This window comes from Tachypleus tridentatus, chromosome 2 (genome assembly GCF_004210375.1).
Source record: "Tachypleus tridentatus isolate NWPU-2018 chromosome 2, ASM421037v1, whole genome shotgun sequence".
Lineage (NCBI taxonomy): Eukaryota > Metazoa > Arthropoda > Merostomata > Xiphosura > Limulidae > Tachypleus > Tachypleus tridentatus.
Window position 1 is genome coordinate 153097990 of NC_134826.1, and position 14794 is coordinate 153112783.

Sequence of the window (14794 nt, forward strand, 5' to 3'; positions counted from 1 at the left end):
AGTGTTAGAAACAGTATAAATACAGACAGGGTTCAAGTGTTAGAAACAATATAAATATAGACAGGGTTCAAGTGCTAGAAACAGGTTCAAGTAGAAACAGCATAAATACAGACAGGGTTCAAGTGCTAGAAACAGTACAAATATAGACAGGGTTCAAGTGTTAGAAACAGTATAAATACAGACAGGGTTCAAGTGTTAGAAACAGTATAAATACAGACAGGGTTCAAGTGTTAGAAACAGTATAAATATAGACAGGGTTCAGAGTGCTAGAAAACAGCATAAATACAGACAGGGTTCAAGTGCTAGAAACAGGATAAATATAGAAACAGACAGGGGTTCAAGTGCTAGAAACAGCATAAATATAGACAGGGTTCAAGTGCTAGAAACAGTACAATATAGACAGGGTTCAAGTGCTAGAAACAGGATAAATATAGACAGGGTTCAAGTGCTAGAAACAGTACAAATATAGACAGGGTTCAAGTGCTAGAAACAGTACAAATATAGACAGGGTTCAAGTGCTAGAAACAGCATAAATATAGACAGGGTTCAAGTGCTAGAAACAGTACAAAAATAGACAGGGTTCAAGTGCTAGAAACAGTATAAATACAGACAGGGTTCAAGTGCTAGAAACAGTACAAATATAGACAGGGTTCAAGTGTTAGAAATAGTACAAATACAGACAGGGTTCAAGTGTTAGAAACAGTATAAATACAGACAGGGTTCAAGTGTTAGAAACAATATAAATATAAGACAGGGTTCAAGTGCTAGAAACAGTACAAATACAGACAGGGTTCAAGTGCTAGAAACAGGATAAAATATAGACAGGGTTCAAGTGCTAGAAACAGCATAAATATAGACAGGGTTCAAGTGCTAGAAACAGTACAAATATAGACAGGGTTCAAGTGCTAGAAACAGTATAAATACAGACAGGGTTCAAGTGCTAGAAACAGTATAAATACAGACAGGGTTCAAGTGCTAGAAACAGTATAAATACAGACAGGGGTTCAAGTGCTAGAAACAGTATAAAAATACAGACAGGGTTCAAGTGCTAGAAACAGTACAAATACAGACAGGGTTCAAGTGCTAGAAACAGTATAAATACAGACAGGGTTCAAGTGCTAGAAACAGTATAAATACAGACAGGGTTCAGAGTGCTAGAAACAGTACAAATACAGACAGGGTTCAAGTGCTAGAAACAGTACAAATACAGACAGGGTACAGACAGGGTTCAAGTGCTAGAAACAGTACAAATACAGACAGGGTTCAAGTGCTAGAAACAGAACAAATACAGACAGGGTTCAAGTGTTAGAAACAGTACAAATACAGACAGGGTTCAATGCTAGAAACAGTATAAATATAGACAGGGTTCAAGTGCTAGAAACAGTACAAATACAGACAGGGTTCAAGTGCTAGAAACAGTACAAATACAGACAGGGTTCAAGTGCTAGAAACAGTATAAATACAGACAGGGTTCAAGTGCTAGAAACAGTACAAATACAGACAGGGTTCAAGTGCTAGAAACAGTATAAATACAGACAGGGTTCAAATGCTAGAAACAGTACAAATACAGACAGGGTTCAAGTGCTAGAAACAGTACAAATACAGACAGGGTTCAAGTGCTAGAAACAGTATAAATACAGACAGGGTTCAAGTGCTAGAAACAGTACAAATATAGACAGGGTTTTGTCATCTAGCAAACAGCTTTTACATGTGGTAGAATAAAGCCTTTTGAAAAATCTCACTGAGATTTATTTTTGTTATCCAAATTACGTATAACATTTTGTAAAAGGTAAACCAAATGATGAGAATTACTGTAGTTATCACTCAGTGATCATTTTAACACTTCAGTGTGATGAGGTTGTTCATGAAAGAGAAATTTGATAAGTTTGTGGTTAAAGAAGTTTATTTTGTAAACAGAGTTAAAGTAAAAAATAAAAATAATATGACTCCAATTAATGTATCAAAATATATAGTCTATATATACAAAAAACATCTCTTTTGTATTTATGTTCATTTTGTGTCCACTTTAGTAATTAGTTTAATAAACGAAAAATATAAAATATTAAATATAAAAACAAGTATGCAAAATAAATTAAGGGTAAAGTAAAAAGTTTTAAAATATTCTATTAATCCTTCTGATGCAGGTCACAGGTCAAAGGTCATATCATTATGTTTGTTCACTTGCATTCACCTTCTACAAACATCAACACTACGTTACTTAACTCACCTTCTACAAACATCAACACTACGTTACTTAACTCACCTTCTACAAACATCAACACTACGTTACTTAACTCACTTTCTACAAACATCAACACTATGTTACTTAACTCACTTCCTACAAACATCAACACTACGTTACTTTTCTACAAACATCGGCACTATGTTAACTCACTTCTACAAACATCACACTATGTTACCCACCTTTCTATAAACTTCTAACACTATGCAACCTACCTTCTAAGCATTTAATCACTCCTACAAACATCAATACCACGTTACTTTAACTCTACTTCCTACAAACATCAACAATACCACGTTACACAAACATCAACACTATGTTACTTTACTTACTTCCTACAAAACATCAACTTTAACTTCACACTTAACAAAACATCAATACTACATGTTATTTAACTTACTTATACAAAATATCAACACTATGTTATTTTAATACAAACATCAACACTACGTTTTATGTTTAACTCACTTTCTACAAACATCAACACTATGTTACTTAACTCACTTCCTAACTTTAAACATCAACACTACAAGCATTTAATCTCAACTTTTCTTAAACATCAACACTCTTTAACTTACTTTCTATAAACATCAATATCACTTCCTTTAACATCAAACTATGCTTTACTGACTTTGTAAACATCAACACTACGTATATTTAATCCCACTCAAACATCGACCTTTTTATGTTAAAATATCATCACTTTCTACAAACATTGCCTTAACTCATACTTCTACAAATATCAACATCTACTGTTATTTTAATCTCACTTTTTATCAAATATCAACACTCGTTAGCATTTAACTCTTACTTTCAATAAACATCAACACTCGTTATTTAACTCACTTTCTATAAACATCAACACTATGCTATTTAACTCACCTTCTACAAATATCAACACCATGTTATTTAACTCACTCTTCTACAAACATCAATACTTACGTTATTTAACTCACTTCCTACAAACATCAACACTACGCTGTATTTAACATCAACTTCCTACAAACATCAACACTATGTTATTTAATCACACTCTACATAAACATCAACCTGGGTTAATCATCAACATCAGCACTACGCTTTAGCTCAAAACATTTACTAGGCATTTAATCGCTCTACATTAACATCAATACTACAAAACTACCTACGGTATACCAGGTTATTTAACTCACTCTTTGTACTACAAACTACAAGCAACACAACTCAACGCTATTTAACTCAATTTGCTTTTCTACAAACATCAACGCTATGTTATTTAACTTTGGCTACATCGCACTTTAACTGCACAACATCAACGCTGCGTTGGCATTTTACAAAATATCAAAACGCATCACGCTCACAGGACATCAACGCTGCTATTTTAACTCACGGCATCAACACTATGTTCATTAAACTCACCTTCTACAAACATCAACACTACGTTGTTTTGGCTCAACATTTACTTAAACTCACGCAAACATCAACACTACCATGTTACTTTAACTTACTCACTCTACATTTAACTTCACTTCCTACAACATCAACACTATTTGCTTAACTCACTTTCTACAAACATCAACACTACGTTACTTTAACTTCACTTTTACAAATATCAATACTTTACATTGCTTAACTCGCTTTCTACGGACATCAACACTATGTTATTTAACTCTCACTTTCTACAAACATCAACACTTACGTTACTTTTAACTTTACTTGCGCAAATATCAACACTACACGCATTTAACTCACCTTCTCACGGACATCAACACTTTATACAAACTTCAATACTATATTTACAAACATCAACATACGTTCTCACCTTTCTATAAATATCAATACTTCACAACACTTTACAAGTACTTTTCATAAATATCAACACTACGTTATTTTAACAAACATTCTACAGCATCTCATCTATGTTATTTAACTCACCTTTCTACCATCAACACTACAAGTTATTTAATCACCTTCTACGAAATATCAATACAACATCAACACTATGTAAGCTTAACTCACTTTCTACAAACATCAACACTATGTTACTTAATCTTCACATGTTAAACTTCACCTTTCTACAAACATCAACACTATGTTACTTAACTCACTTTCTACAAACATCAACACTATGTTACTTAACTCACTTTCTACAAACATCAACACTATGTTACTTAACTCACCTTTTTTCTACAAACATCAACTCTACGTTACTTAACTCACCTTCTGAAATTCATCAAACTTTCTTTTGCAAAACTTCTACAAAACTGCTCTAAATCTTGTCCAAATTCTTCTGAAGTAACAAAAGCTTCCTAAAACGATATGGTTACAATACTATAAAATACAAAATGTGTATTTATAATGTAATTTTATTTTAATATTATACCAAAACCATAATCAATTACAAATATTTTGACTGCAGAAACTGTGTAATAGGTGAAAATTACAAAAGCAATCTAAAATATAGTTAAAACCTGATATTGTTTTAACATATTAAATTGTCATAGTCAGGTCAAACAGTTAAACAACTAAAACAAAAGGTATTTATAAACAAATATGTTAAAAGCACAAGAGTCTCTATTTAATTTTACATTTCAGAATTAATTATTTATTTCTACTGAGACTAATTATGAGAGATCTATTATCTAAGTTTTAATCAAGTTTACTGGTCACTTAATTATTGATAGAACAAGCTAGTCATACTATAAACTGAGTATAGATTTTATTTTGAAGCACAATATAATGTTTCTATTATGTGATTCACATGTTTTAAAATGTAAATTAAAGACTAGCCTTACAGAAGTGACCATTAACATAAAACAATATCTGAACTCTAACAACATGGGATAGATGTTGAACAGAATCAATATAACTTATTGATATTAGAAGTAGATGGGGTTAGGGGTGGATTTATATCAGATGATGTCTGGGGCAGTAGAATACAAGTACATACAAATTTCAAAACTTCTTATTGTTGGGGGTTCTCTCAAGTGGTTGGGAACCTGGTGTAACTGCTTCTGCCCACCCTTAATACTGCCTTCTTGATATGATTATAACAGACACATGGAAAGATGACAGTTTTAAGCATGACTTCCCACATAATCATCTTTTCTTAATTAATGTAAGGAAAACAATAAACAAAAACATTTTCCTTGCTATTTTTGAAAAATTCTGGATTTTCTTTTCATACAAAAGAAAGTTTTGACCTTTAATTTCACACCAGTTCTGATATCTAAGTCATAAAAAAAGAAGATTTAATGGAAAAATATACAAGTAACTAAAGTAATATAATTCATACATGAAATGTCAACTCATAACACACAGCAGTGACTATCTAGTTAAAGTTTTGACATAAAATTCTAATCTGGCAGTAAACCCACTTTTCGTGTTCTTAAAAGAATGAAATTTCAAATATCTTGTGCTGCCATTAATCTATAAAACAAACCTTTATCACTCACTTTATCATTTATCCAGAACATGACCTCTTCACACTGTCGAAGAAACTGGACAAGCTTCAAAGCCTGCTGCAGTTTTAATCCCTTTTCAGCCAGACGAGCCAAAAGGAGTTCCCACAATCGATGCAATTCTTCCAAGCATCTGATACATAATTGATTATTTTCACTTTTTCAAAAATATAGTAAACAATTTATTAAAATATTTTTTCACAACTTTTTATAGAACATTCAGAATTGGATATAAAAATGAATTATAAATTGTTATTAACAGCAAAATCTCACTTTTACATAAGTCTTCTGTTCAATAATTATTAATAAAATTATTACTCTCTACACAGTTACCTTTTGATCTAATTAATTGTGTTATGTATATAGATTAGCAATCAAACATTGTTATTACATTGCGAGATTAGTTCATTTTATAAAGAATGCATAATTAAATAGCAATATGCTTATTAAAATAAATACAATTTATAAGCTCCAGGTGAGTAAAACTTAAAATGTACCTCAAAATCTTATTTTACCTTTATCAAGGATTAGATGTCCACTGTAAACACCTAATCCTTGATAAGGGCACAAGTTAAAACTTAGGTATCTTTGAAAATTGTATTTAACTGGAATATGTAGTCATATCTATTCTAATAACAATTTATTGTCTCTTGTAAGCACTTACATATCTGAATATAAGTAACAGAAATATGCTTATTTAATACTTAAAATACAGAGACTCAGTGATACCAGAATTTTCTATGATAAAATCTTATTATAATGGAGCTTGTGATGCATATGTGAAAAACTCAGATCTTTGAAACTAACACACCAATCATAAGTGGGTAATATTTTTATAAATATGCAGTATTTTGATATCTCAACAATAAATAAAAATTGAAATTTACACAAAAGTGACATCTTTCAGACATATCCAATAAAAAGGAGTAAGTTTTAAACAAAAAACACTCAAAAACAAACTTTAAAAAATGTAGTACAAATAATGAGTGTTGGAACAGAAGAGCAAGGCACTTTCATTGATAACTGTGTCTAGAATAAAATCTATTAGTAAAGACCTCACGAGTGTTGGAACAGAAGAGCAAGGCACTTTCATTGATAATTGTGTCTAGAATAAAATCTATTAGTAAAGACCTCATGAGTGTTGGAACAGAAGAGCAGAAGGCAAAACACTTTCATTGATAACTGTGTCTAGAATAAAATCTATTAGTAAAGACCTCACGAGTGTTGGAACAGAAGAGCAAGACACTTTCATTGATAACTGTGTCTAGAATAAAATCTAATAGTAAAGACCTCACGAGTGTTGGAACAGAAGAGCAAGACACTTTCATTGATAACTGTGTCTAGAATAAAATCTATTAGTAAAGACCTCACGAGTGTTGGAACAGAAGAGCAAGGCACTTTCGTTGATAACTGTGTCTAGAATAAAATCTATTAGTAAATCTATTATAACTGTGTAGAATAAAATCTATTAGTAAAGACCTCACAGTGTTGGAGTGTTGGAACAGAAGAGCAAGGCACTTTCATTGATAACTGTGTCTAGAATAAAATCTAATAGTAAAGACCTCACTAGTGTTGGAACAGAAGAGCAAGGCACTTTCATTGATAACTGTGTCTAGAATAAAATCTATTAGTAAAGACCTCACGAGTGTTGGAACAGAAGAGCAAGGCACTTTCGTTGATAACTGTGTCTAGAATAAAATCTATTAGTAAAGACCTCACGAGTGTTGGAACAGAAGAGCAAGGCACTTTCGTTGATAAATGTGTCTAGAATGAAATCTATTAGTAAAGACCTCACGAGTGTTGGAACAGAAGAGCAAGGCACTTTCATTGATAACTGTGTCTAGAATAAAATCTAATAGTAAAGACCTCACGAGTGTTGGAACAGAAGAGCAAGGCACTTTCATTGATAACTGTGTCTAGAATAAAATCTAATAGTAAAGACCTCACGAGTGTTGGAACAGAAGAGCAAGGCACTTTCATTGATAACTGTGTCTAGAATAAAATCTAATAGTAAAGACCTCACGAGTGTTGGAACAGAAGAGCAAGGCACTTCGTTGATAAATGTGTCTAGAATGAAATCTATTAGTAAAGACCTCACGAGTGTTGGAACAGAAGAGCAAGGCACTTTCATTGATAACTGTGTCTAGAATAAAATCTAATAGTAAAGACCTCACGAGTGTTGGAACAGAAGAGCAAGGCACTTTCATTGATAACTGTGTCTAGAATAAAATCTAATAGTAAAGACCTCACGAGTGTTGGAACAGAAGAGCAAGGCACTTCGTTGATAAATGTGTCTAGAATGAAATCTATTAGTAAAGACCTCATGAGTATTGGAACAGAAGAGCAAGGCACTTTCATTGATAACTGTGTCTAGAATAAAATCTATTAGTAAAGACCTCACGAGTGTTGGAACAGAAGAGCAAGGCACTTTCATTGATAACTGTGTCTAGAATAAAATCTATTAGTAAAGACCTCACGAGTGTTGGAACAGAAGAGCAAGGCACTTTCATTGATAACTGTGTCTAGAATCAAATCTATTAGTAAAGACCTCACGAGTGTTGGAACAGAAGAGCAAGGCACTTTCGTTGATAACTGTGTCTAGAATGAAATCTATTAGTAAAGACCTCACAAGTGTTGGAACAGAAGAGCAAGGCACTTTCATTGATAACTGTGTCTAGAATAAAATCTAATAGTAAAGACCTCACTAGTGTTGGAACAGAAGAGCAAGGCACTTTCATTGATAACTGTGTCTAGAATAAAATCTATTAGTAAAGACCTCACGAGTGTTGGAACAGAAGAGCAAGGCACTTTCGTTGATAACTGTGTCTAGAATAAAATCTATTAGTAAAGACCTCACGAGTGTTGGAACAGAAGAGCAAGGCACTTTCGTTGATAAATGTGTCTAGAATGAAATCTATTAGTAAAGACCTCACGAGTGTTGGAACAGAAGAGCAAGGCACTTTCATTGATAACTGTGTCTAGAATGAAATCTATTAGTAAAGACCTCATGAGTGTTGGAACAGAAGAGCAAGGCACTTTCATTGATAACTGTCTAGAATAAAATCTATTAGTAAAGACATCACGAGTGTTGGAACAGAAGAGCAAGGCACTTTCATTGATAACTGTGTCTAGAATAAAATCTATTAGTAAAGACCCCATGAGTGTTGGAACAGAAGAGCAAGGCACTTTCATTGATAACTGTGTCTACAATCAAATCTACTCTGTGATGAAAGCTCATTTTTAAACCAAAATTTCAGTATAGTCCTTTTTCTCATGGATGGTGAACATTCATACAATTCCAGAAAAGTCACAGGTTCAATAGCCTTCTACAGAAATTAGCAGTTATACCTGCTGAAATGGTAGGTGTTTCTGCTAATAAAGTTAATGATTGATTACCAAATGAACAATAATTATTTAGAATTGACCTCTCCAATTATAGAATTTTTTAAATTAACAAATACAAGTTCAATAAATATTTTTATGATGGTTTAAAGCAACATTTACAAATGACATAGCAAAATGTATTCTATAATTGAACATTCTAATGATACATGAAAAATGTCACAGCTCATGTTCCAGTTAAAACACTTGAGAGATTAAAAGCCTAGTGCTTGGTAATTAAGACATCTTCAAATAACCTTAAAAATAGGAGTGCATATTTAATAAAGTGAGTGAACAACTTAATAACAATCTATGTTTATCATTTTTTGGCACTCATTAGCTACTTAAAGGCCAGTGAACCCACACAAATAGATGAAAAGATAGCATCTCATGATATTTTCTTCATGACTCGTTTTCTTTTAGCAAAATCTCTTAATATCACCGTTGTATAATTTTCCAAAGTTAGGCTGTATTTAAAACTAAAACAAACTGAAAGTTTCAAAACTGGGAATGATGAGTAGAAGGAAAGTTTCAAAACTCTTGAAACACAGGTGGGACTTCACTAGCACATAATGACTTGTGTGGACTTCCAGAAAAAGGAGATAATTATTTAAAACCTGGATGCAACCATGGTAACTAACTGTTATAGTGGTGATTTTAAAGTGAGTATCACAGCCTGTTTTTAATAACAGATACAACTGTGATAACCAACAGTGTAATGAATGTTTTTGTACATATATTTAACTTATTTTAAATATATTAATGTATGATTTGTTTTTGTAATTTATCACAAAAATGTATAATAAAAGGCAAAAATAAATTATGGTAAGGTAGAAATCATCTTCAGCTAAATCAGTGTTCTCTTTAGATTTTATAATGGGTTACATTCAGATATGGTAGAAGCATTATATTTAAGGGAATTTAAAGAAATGCTTCATAAACCTTTCAACTTATTATAAGGGCTGATATTTGTTATTAGTAGCTATTTTAGTGGATGTGATGGCCTGGGTGAACTAATAGGTCTGCTGTCCTTAAATGTTGTTTATTTCCAATTGATATTGGTTATTTTTTGAAGATTAGTTTATAAAGGTTTGTGAAACATTAATATGTACAATAATTAACAGTAATTTTTATAATATAAAAATATTCCATTTATATGTAATATAATACATATCAAAATATGTTTTCAACCTTGATAACATCAGAAGCAAAGTGATTTTTATTGATCATGTCCATTCCAGTGTTGTCAAGGGCAACAATAGCATTTCCATGTGCTGCAACTTCTGCTTCAAATGCTTGATGCTTTTGAATTTTAGCCTGAAATAAACAGAAACAATTATTAGGAAGTGAAGTTTATACTGCTGACCAGTTAAAATTTACTTTATAAAATCTTCAACATTGAGGTTTTTACATATTTACCAATGCCTAACAATGTGGATTATTGAGAAAGTGCATTTATATAAATTAAGGTGTGTCAGAACCTGCAATTCATCATTAACTTTAACAAAAATGTTATTTTAACCACAATTCTAACTCAATAACCAGGCTGTTGAAATTCTTCAAACATAGAGATTAATGTGATTTTGTTCAAAGAATAATAAAGGTATAATGCAACTAAATATCTATTCATCAATATATATAAACCTGAAGATTTGTTGGGTCTTTGTAGCTTTCATCTGAGGCTGCTTGAAGTTTTTCATTAATCCAAGATTCCAGCTCATCGGCATCACGTTTGAAATACTGGAAGCGTCGAGAATCCTCAAGTTTCTCTCTTTTAACCCTAGCTTCAGATTTGAATTCACTATACAATCCCAAAACCTGATCTCTTCTTTCTTTAATATCTTCAACTGTTTCTAGAATTTTCACATCTCTCGGCTGGGGATCCATGATAGCTGAGAAATGTTGAGAAGTTTAAACTTTAGATGTAAGACACTTCTTTCTTCCTCACAGTTTTCAAATTTTACAGATTATTAAATTAAGATTCCTACAACTTTAATATAACTTAATCAATTCAATGACACTATGAAAACTCATAACAGTAATTGTACAGTAGATTAAATGTTTAATGATAAATATTACCAAATCAGGGGTATTTTTGACAGCTTAAAATAGTAATAATTTAGTTGATAATGTAATCAAATTTCAGGATGCCACTGTCAACTTTTAATGAAATTAAATGTCATTAAGGAGAATAAATATTAGAAAGAGAATGTCTAATTTTTTACATCTCTAAGCATTTGTTTCTACATAACTTGCGATAAAGTTATGCCTGTAAAATTCAAAAATGTTATTAAGGCAAATTTATTACCACTGTGATAATTTAAGATAACTTCATACGTGAATTAAATCAAAAAGGAAATCTTAATGCATAAACATAGTAAAATATCATGTAAAAGGAATAAAATATGTTTATAAAACTTAAAAACAACAGTACTTATAACTGCTATTTTAAAATTATTATTACATCACCAAGAGTAACAAACTATTTTTCTCACAACTCTATTCAGGATCTATTTCCTTTGAAAGCAGTTCAACAAAACATGTGAAATCAAATTAATAATAGCTTCACTAAACACATTACAGTGCTCAGTTCTTAATTTTACACATGACACCTAACTGTAAGGTAGTGAAACCAGTAAAGCATTCACAGACATCTATTATTTGAATCTGTACTCTGGTAAGATCACATCTGGATAGGAAGTATTTGCATTAATACACTTTCACTGTGACAAAATCAAAGTTAGTTTGCAAGCTAAATAAATAATACTAACTTGCCTTGCACAAGGCCTAGTGTCTTAGCATGTTTCACTGCAAAGTTTGTCAGCTATGTAATAAAGATATTTCACTGGCATTGGCAAATGGTAACAAGTTTTAATTTCTTTATTCATAGTATGCTACAACAGTTTATTTTGAACCAAATATTTATACCAGTAAGGTGAATGCTGTACTGTAATGACCTTGTGCTAACTACCATTTTCAATAATACACACGTATAAAATGTTATTCAACCAGTACCTACTCTACACGGAAAAAATACTCATTTATTAAATTGGATTTGTTGCTGAAGGTTACTTATCCATTTAGTCGTACGTTATTTTTGAAATAATATAAACTTTTTAAAACCATATTAGGATTAAAATTTAAAATGTAACGTTTAAAATACATTTAGTATACATATCCATAACAGTACAACTTATGAATTATAATTTAACTTAGTGTTACAGAATTTTTAATGTTGACTAAGCGATGCCATATTTTCCAAATAACTTATAAGAGATGGCATATGAATATAAACTTAAATTATGGTATACGTACTTTAATAAGCAACATTTATACCTTCTAATTTACAAAATTACTCCGATGACTAGTTAATTTCCTCAAATCAATAACTTGTTTCCAGTTCTGTGATTGTTTAAGGTTTTACATACTATTTAAGAGCATAATTGTAGGTATAGTAATTTCACACGGATATCAGTTAACTTTAACTTAGGCTACAACTCTAGAACATATAATTTAAAATACGATTGAAACATAATTCACGAACAGAATGGGACTGTTTGAGGTTTTCAAAAATTAAAAGCTACCTCTTACACATTCATTCTTTGAAAAATTAAGAAAATTGAACCTAGTATAGACTCTAAATCTTTAAAATCCAATTGTCCTACAGTTTAAGTTAACGTTGAAATAACGGAAAAAGTGAAATCATAATTTTATATTTAATTGAAAAGAATACCATGTTCATTCACAGCATTTCTAAAGTAAAACAAAGTCTTACTATGCTACTCAGCGACGTTTCTTATCAAAATGACTGGATGTCGCATCGGGGATTTTTCCTACACGCCCTAGCACTATTACTTTTGCAGTTTTGGTTGCCAAGGTATTATTAGCACACCGCAATGCACTAAGCAGGTGATATCATCCTGACAATTCCGCTATGGAGACCCTCTAACGGCAGGAATGTAGTATACAAGACAAAAGAGCGCGTGCTCCACCCAACTGCAATGTTCCTGCACTTCGATCAATAAAATCCGGGTGACCTTTTGTTGTAGAAATCTTATGAAACATGTTTATACTTCACCTTATACATCAGTTTGTCGTACTGAAATGATAATCTAATATAATATGATGTTTTATATTTGAATGTGACAATAAAATTTCGTATTAGCTGTGTCTCTGAACGTCAACACCACAATGCAGTCCTTATCGCTGTAACTTTGTGGAAACAGATTTGAAAGCTTTCATTGATCAGCTAGAACAATATAAATATTTTCTTTCCGTTCTCTGAGCGACAGATAAAAAAACAGTGTGTCATGCTGTATTGTTGAAGAGAAAAATTCAAACATATTTTCTGTCTTTCACCTCTTTTTATTTTTCAAAACTTTCTTTTGTTTGTTTTGAAATTTCGCACAAAGCTACTCGAGGGCTATCTGTGCTAGCCGTTCCTAATTTAGCAGTGTAAGACTAGAGGGAAGGCAGCTAGTCATCACCACCTACCGCCAACTCTTGGGCTACTCTTTTACCAACAAAAAGTGGGATTGACCGTCACATTATACGCCCTCACGGCTGGGAGGGCGAGCATGTTTAGCGCGACGCGGGCGCGAACCCGCGACCCTCGGATTACGAGTCGCACGCCTTACGTGCTAGGCCATGCCAGGCCTTAAAACTGTCAAATTTTGTCACTGAAAATTTAATAGAGGAATTTCAAACGGACGTAGAGTCAAGTAAAAAAGATATTTTTAAACTAACACCTTATAAATGTAATTAGGTTTATTTAAACCTACGAGCTTTCAAGTGGCACTTGTAAGTTTAAAATTGTTACATGCAAAATATAAAAAGGTGAATATTTTTTTTTACTTCTTGCAGTGTGTTGTAAAACTAAAATTTAGCAATTTGGTTTACTTGTTTCTTCGATCTATGAAATAATTTACCAAAATATATTTAAATATGTCATATATATAAATATTATTTTTCATTATTTTGCACAAATATATATATATATTTACAGAGGAAAGGGAAAATTTACCAGAACATGACAGTTTGTAATATAATTTAAGTAATGTTACCTCTTAACAAGACTACGTGAACTGTCTTGTAACGTTAGCATTTAGGGAGCCAGCCGTGCCGTATCTGAAGTAACGTCATAGTTTTACGAAGATTACATCAGGGTGGGTTGATATCACAGTTCGATATCAGAGGGCCTGCTATCATAGGTGGATGTTGTCACGAAGGTTCCATAGGCGGGCTGTGTTACCAAGGTTTTATAGGCAGACGATGTTACTGAAGTTTTATAGATTGAAGGGCTTAAAAATATAGTGTTTTATAAGCAGAAAGTCTTACTAGGCCTACTGTATGTGTTTTATACAGACGAATACTTTCTACAAGCAGATAATGTTATTGTACTTCTGTATTATTACAAATTTCAACTTGTCTCAACTTATATTTACGGTATTCATTTCTGTATTTAACTATATTACACGCATTTTACAAAGGGAATGGTGTCATTACGTGTATTTCATTACTAAGGTTTTTCTATACGTAGGTGATAATACTTGGTAAATTGTGTTACTAGGGTTAACGCTGCTAAGGAGGATGACATTACTGCGAATGAATAGTTGAATAGGACAGACAGTGATCTAATCAAAAGGTTTCTCCACATGTGATGATGTTATCCACATTTAGTATAGATTTAATTATATGTCCTAACGATTTACAACAAATTATTTATTTCAAT

At 32.0% G+C, this 14794-nt stretch overlaps 1 protein-coding gene and 1 pseudogene across 6 annotated transcripts in view; both read right to left on the bottom strand.

Annotated features, from left to right (window-relative positions):
* LOC143245652 (spectrin alpha chain-like) overlaps positions 1-4167 on the bottom strand; it is a 14964-nt pseudogene extending 10797 nt beyond the window's left edge. The window contains exon 1 of the transcript XR_013025651.1: positions 4157-4167. The product of XR_013025651.1 is annotated as a spectrin alpha chain-like (transcript). The remainder of the gene's footprint in view (positions 1-4156) is intronic.
* A 6054-nt stretch (positions 4168-10221) lies between these two features.
* On the bottom strand, positions 10222-14491 carry LOC143245386 (spectrin alpha chain-like). 5 transcript variants are annotated; one of them, XM_076491661.1, is made up of 4 exons: positions 12839-13028; positions 11839-11887; positions 10708-10955; positions 10222-10380 (listed from the first exon to the last, which is right to left on the bottom strand). In XM_076491661.1, the coding sequence occupies exons 3-4, from the start codon at positions 10948-10950 to the stop codon at positions 10237-10239; spliced, it is 387 nt and encodes a 128-aa protein (XP_076347776.1). In that variant the 5' UTR covers positions 10951-10955; positions 11839-11887; positions 12839-13028; the 3' UTR covers positions 10222-10236. The 5 variants fall into 5 exon arrangements, with proteins under 5 accessions (XP_076347776.1, XP_076347778.1, XP_076347779.1 ...); XM_076491663.1 differs by having other exon boundaries at positions 11835-11887; XM_076491664.1 differs by lacking the exons at positions 11839-11887; positions 12839-13028 and adding an exon at positions 14127-14491.
* Between the last annotated feature and the right edge of the window lie 303 nt (positions 14492-14794).

Bases quoted from the DNA above. Each gene is read 5' to 3' on its own strand.
- LOC143245386 (XM_076491664.1), bottom strand. From the start codon at position 10,950: ATGGATCCCCAGCCGAGAGATGTGAAAATTCTAGAAACAGTTGAAGAT. The intron at 10,381-10,707 runs GTTTATATATAT...TGTTTATTTCAG, and splicing joins AAGACCCAACAAATCTTCAG to GCTAAAATTCAAAAGCATCA.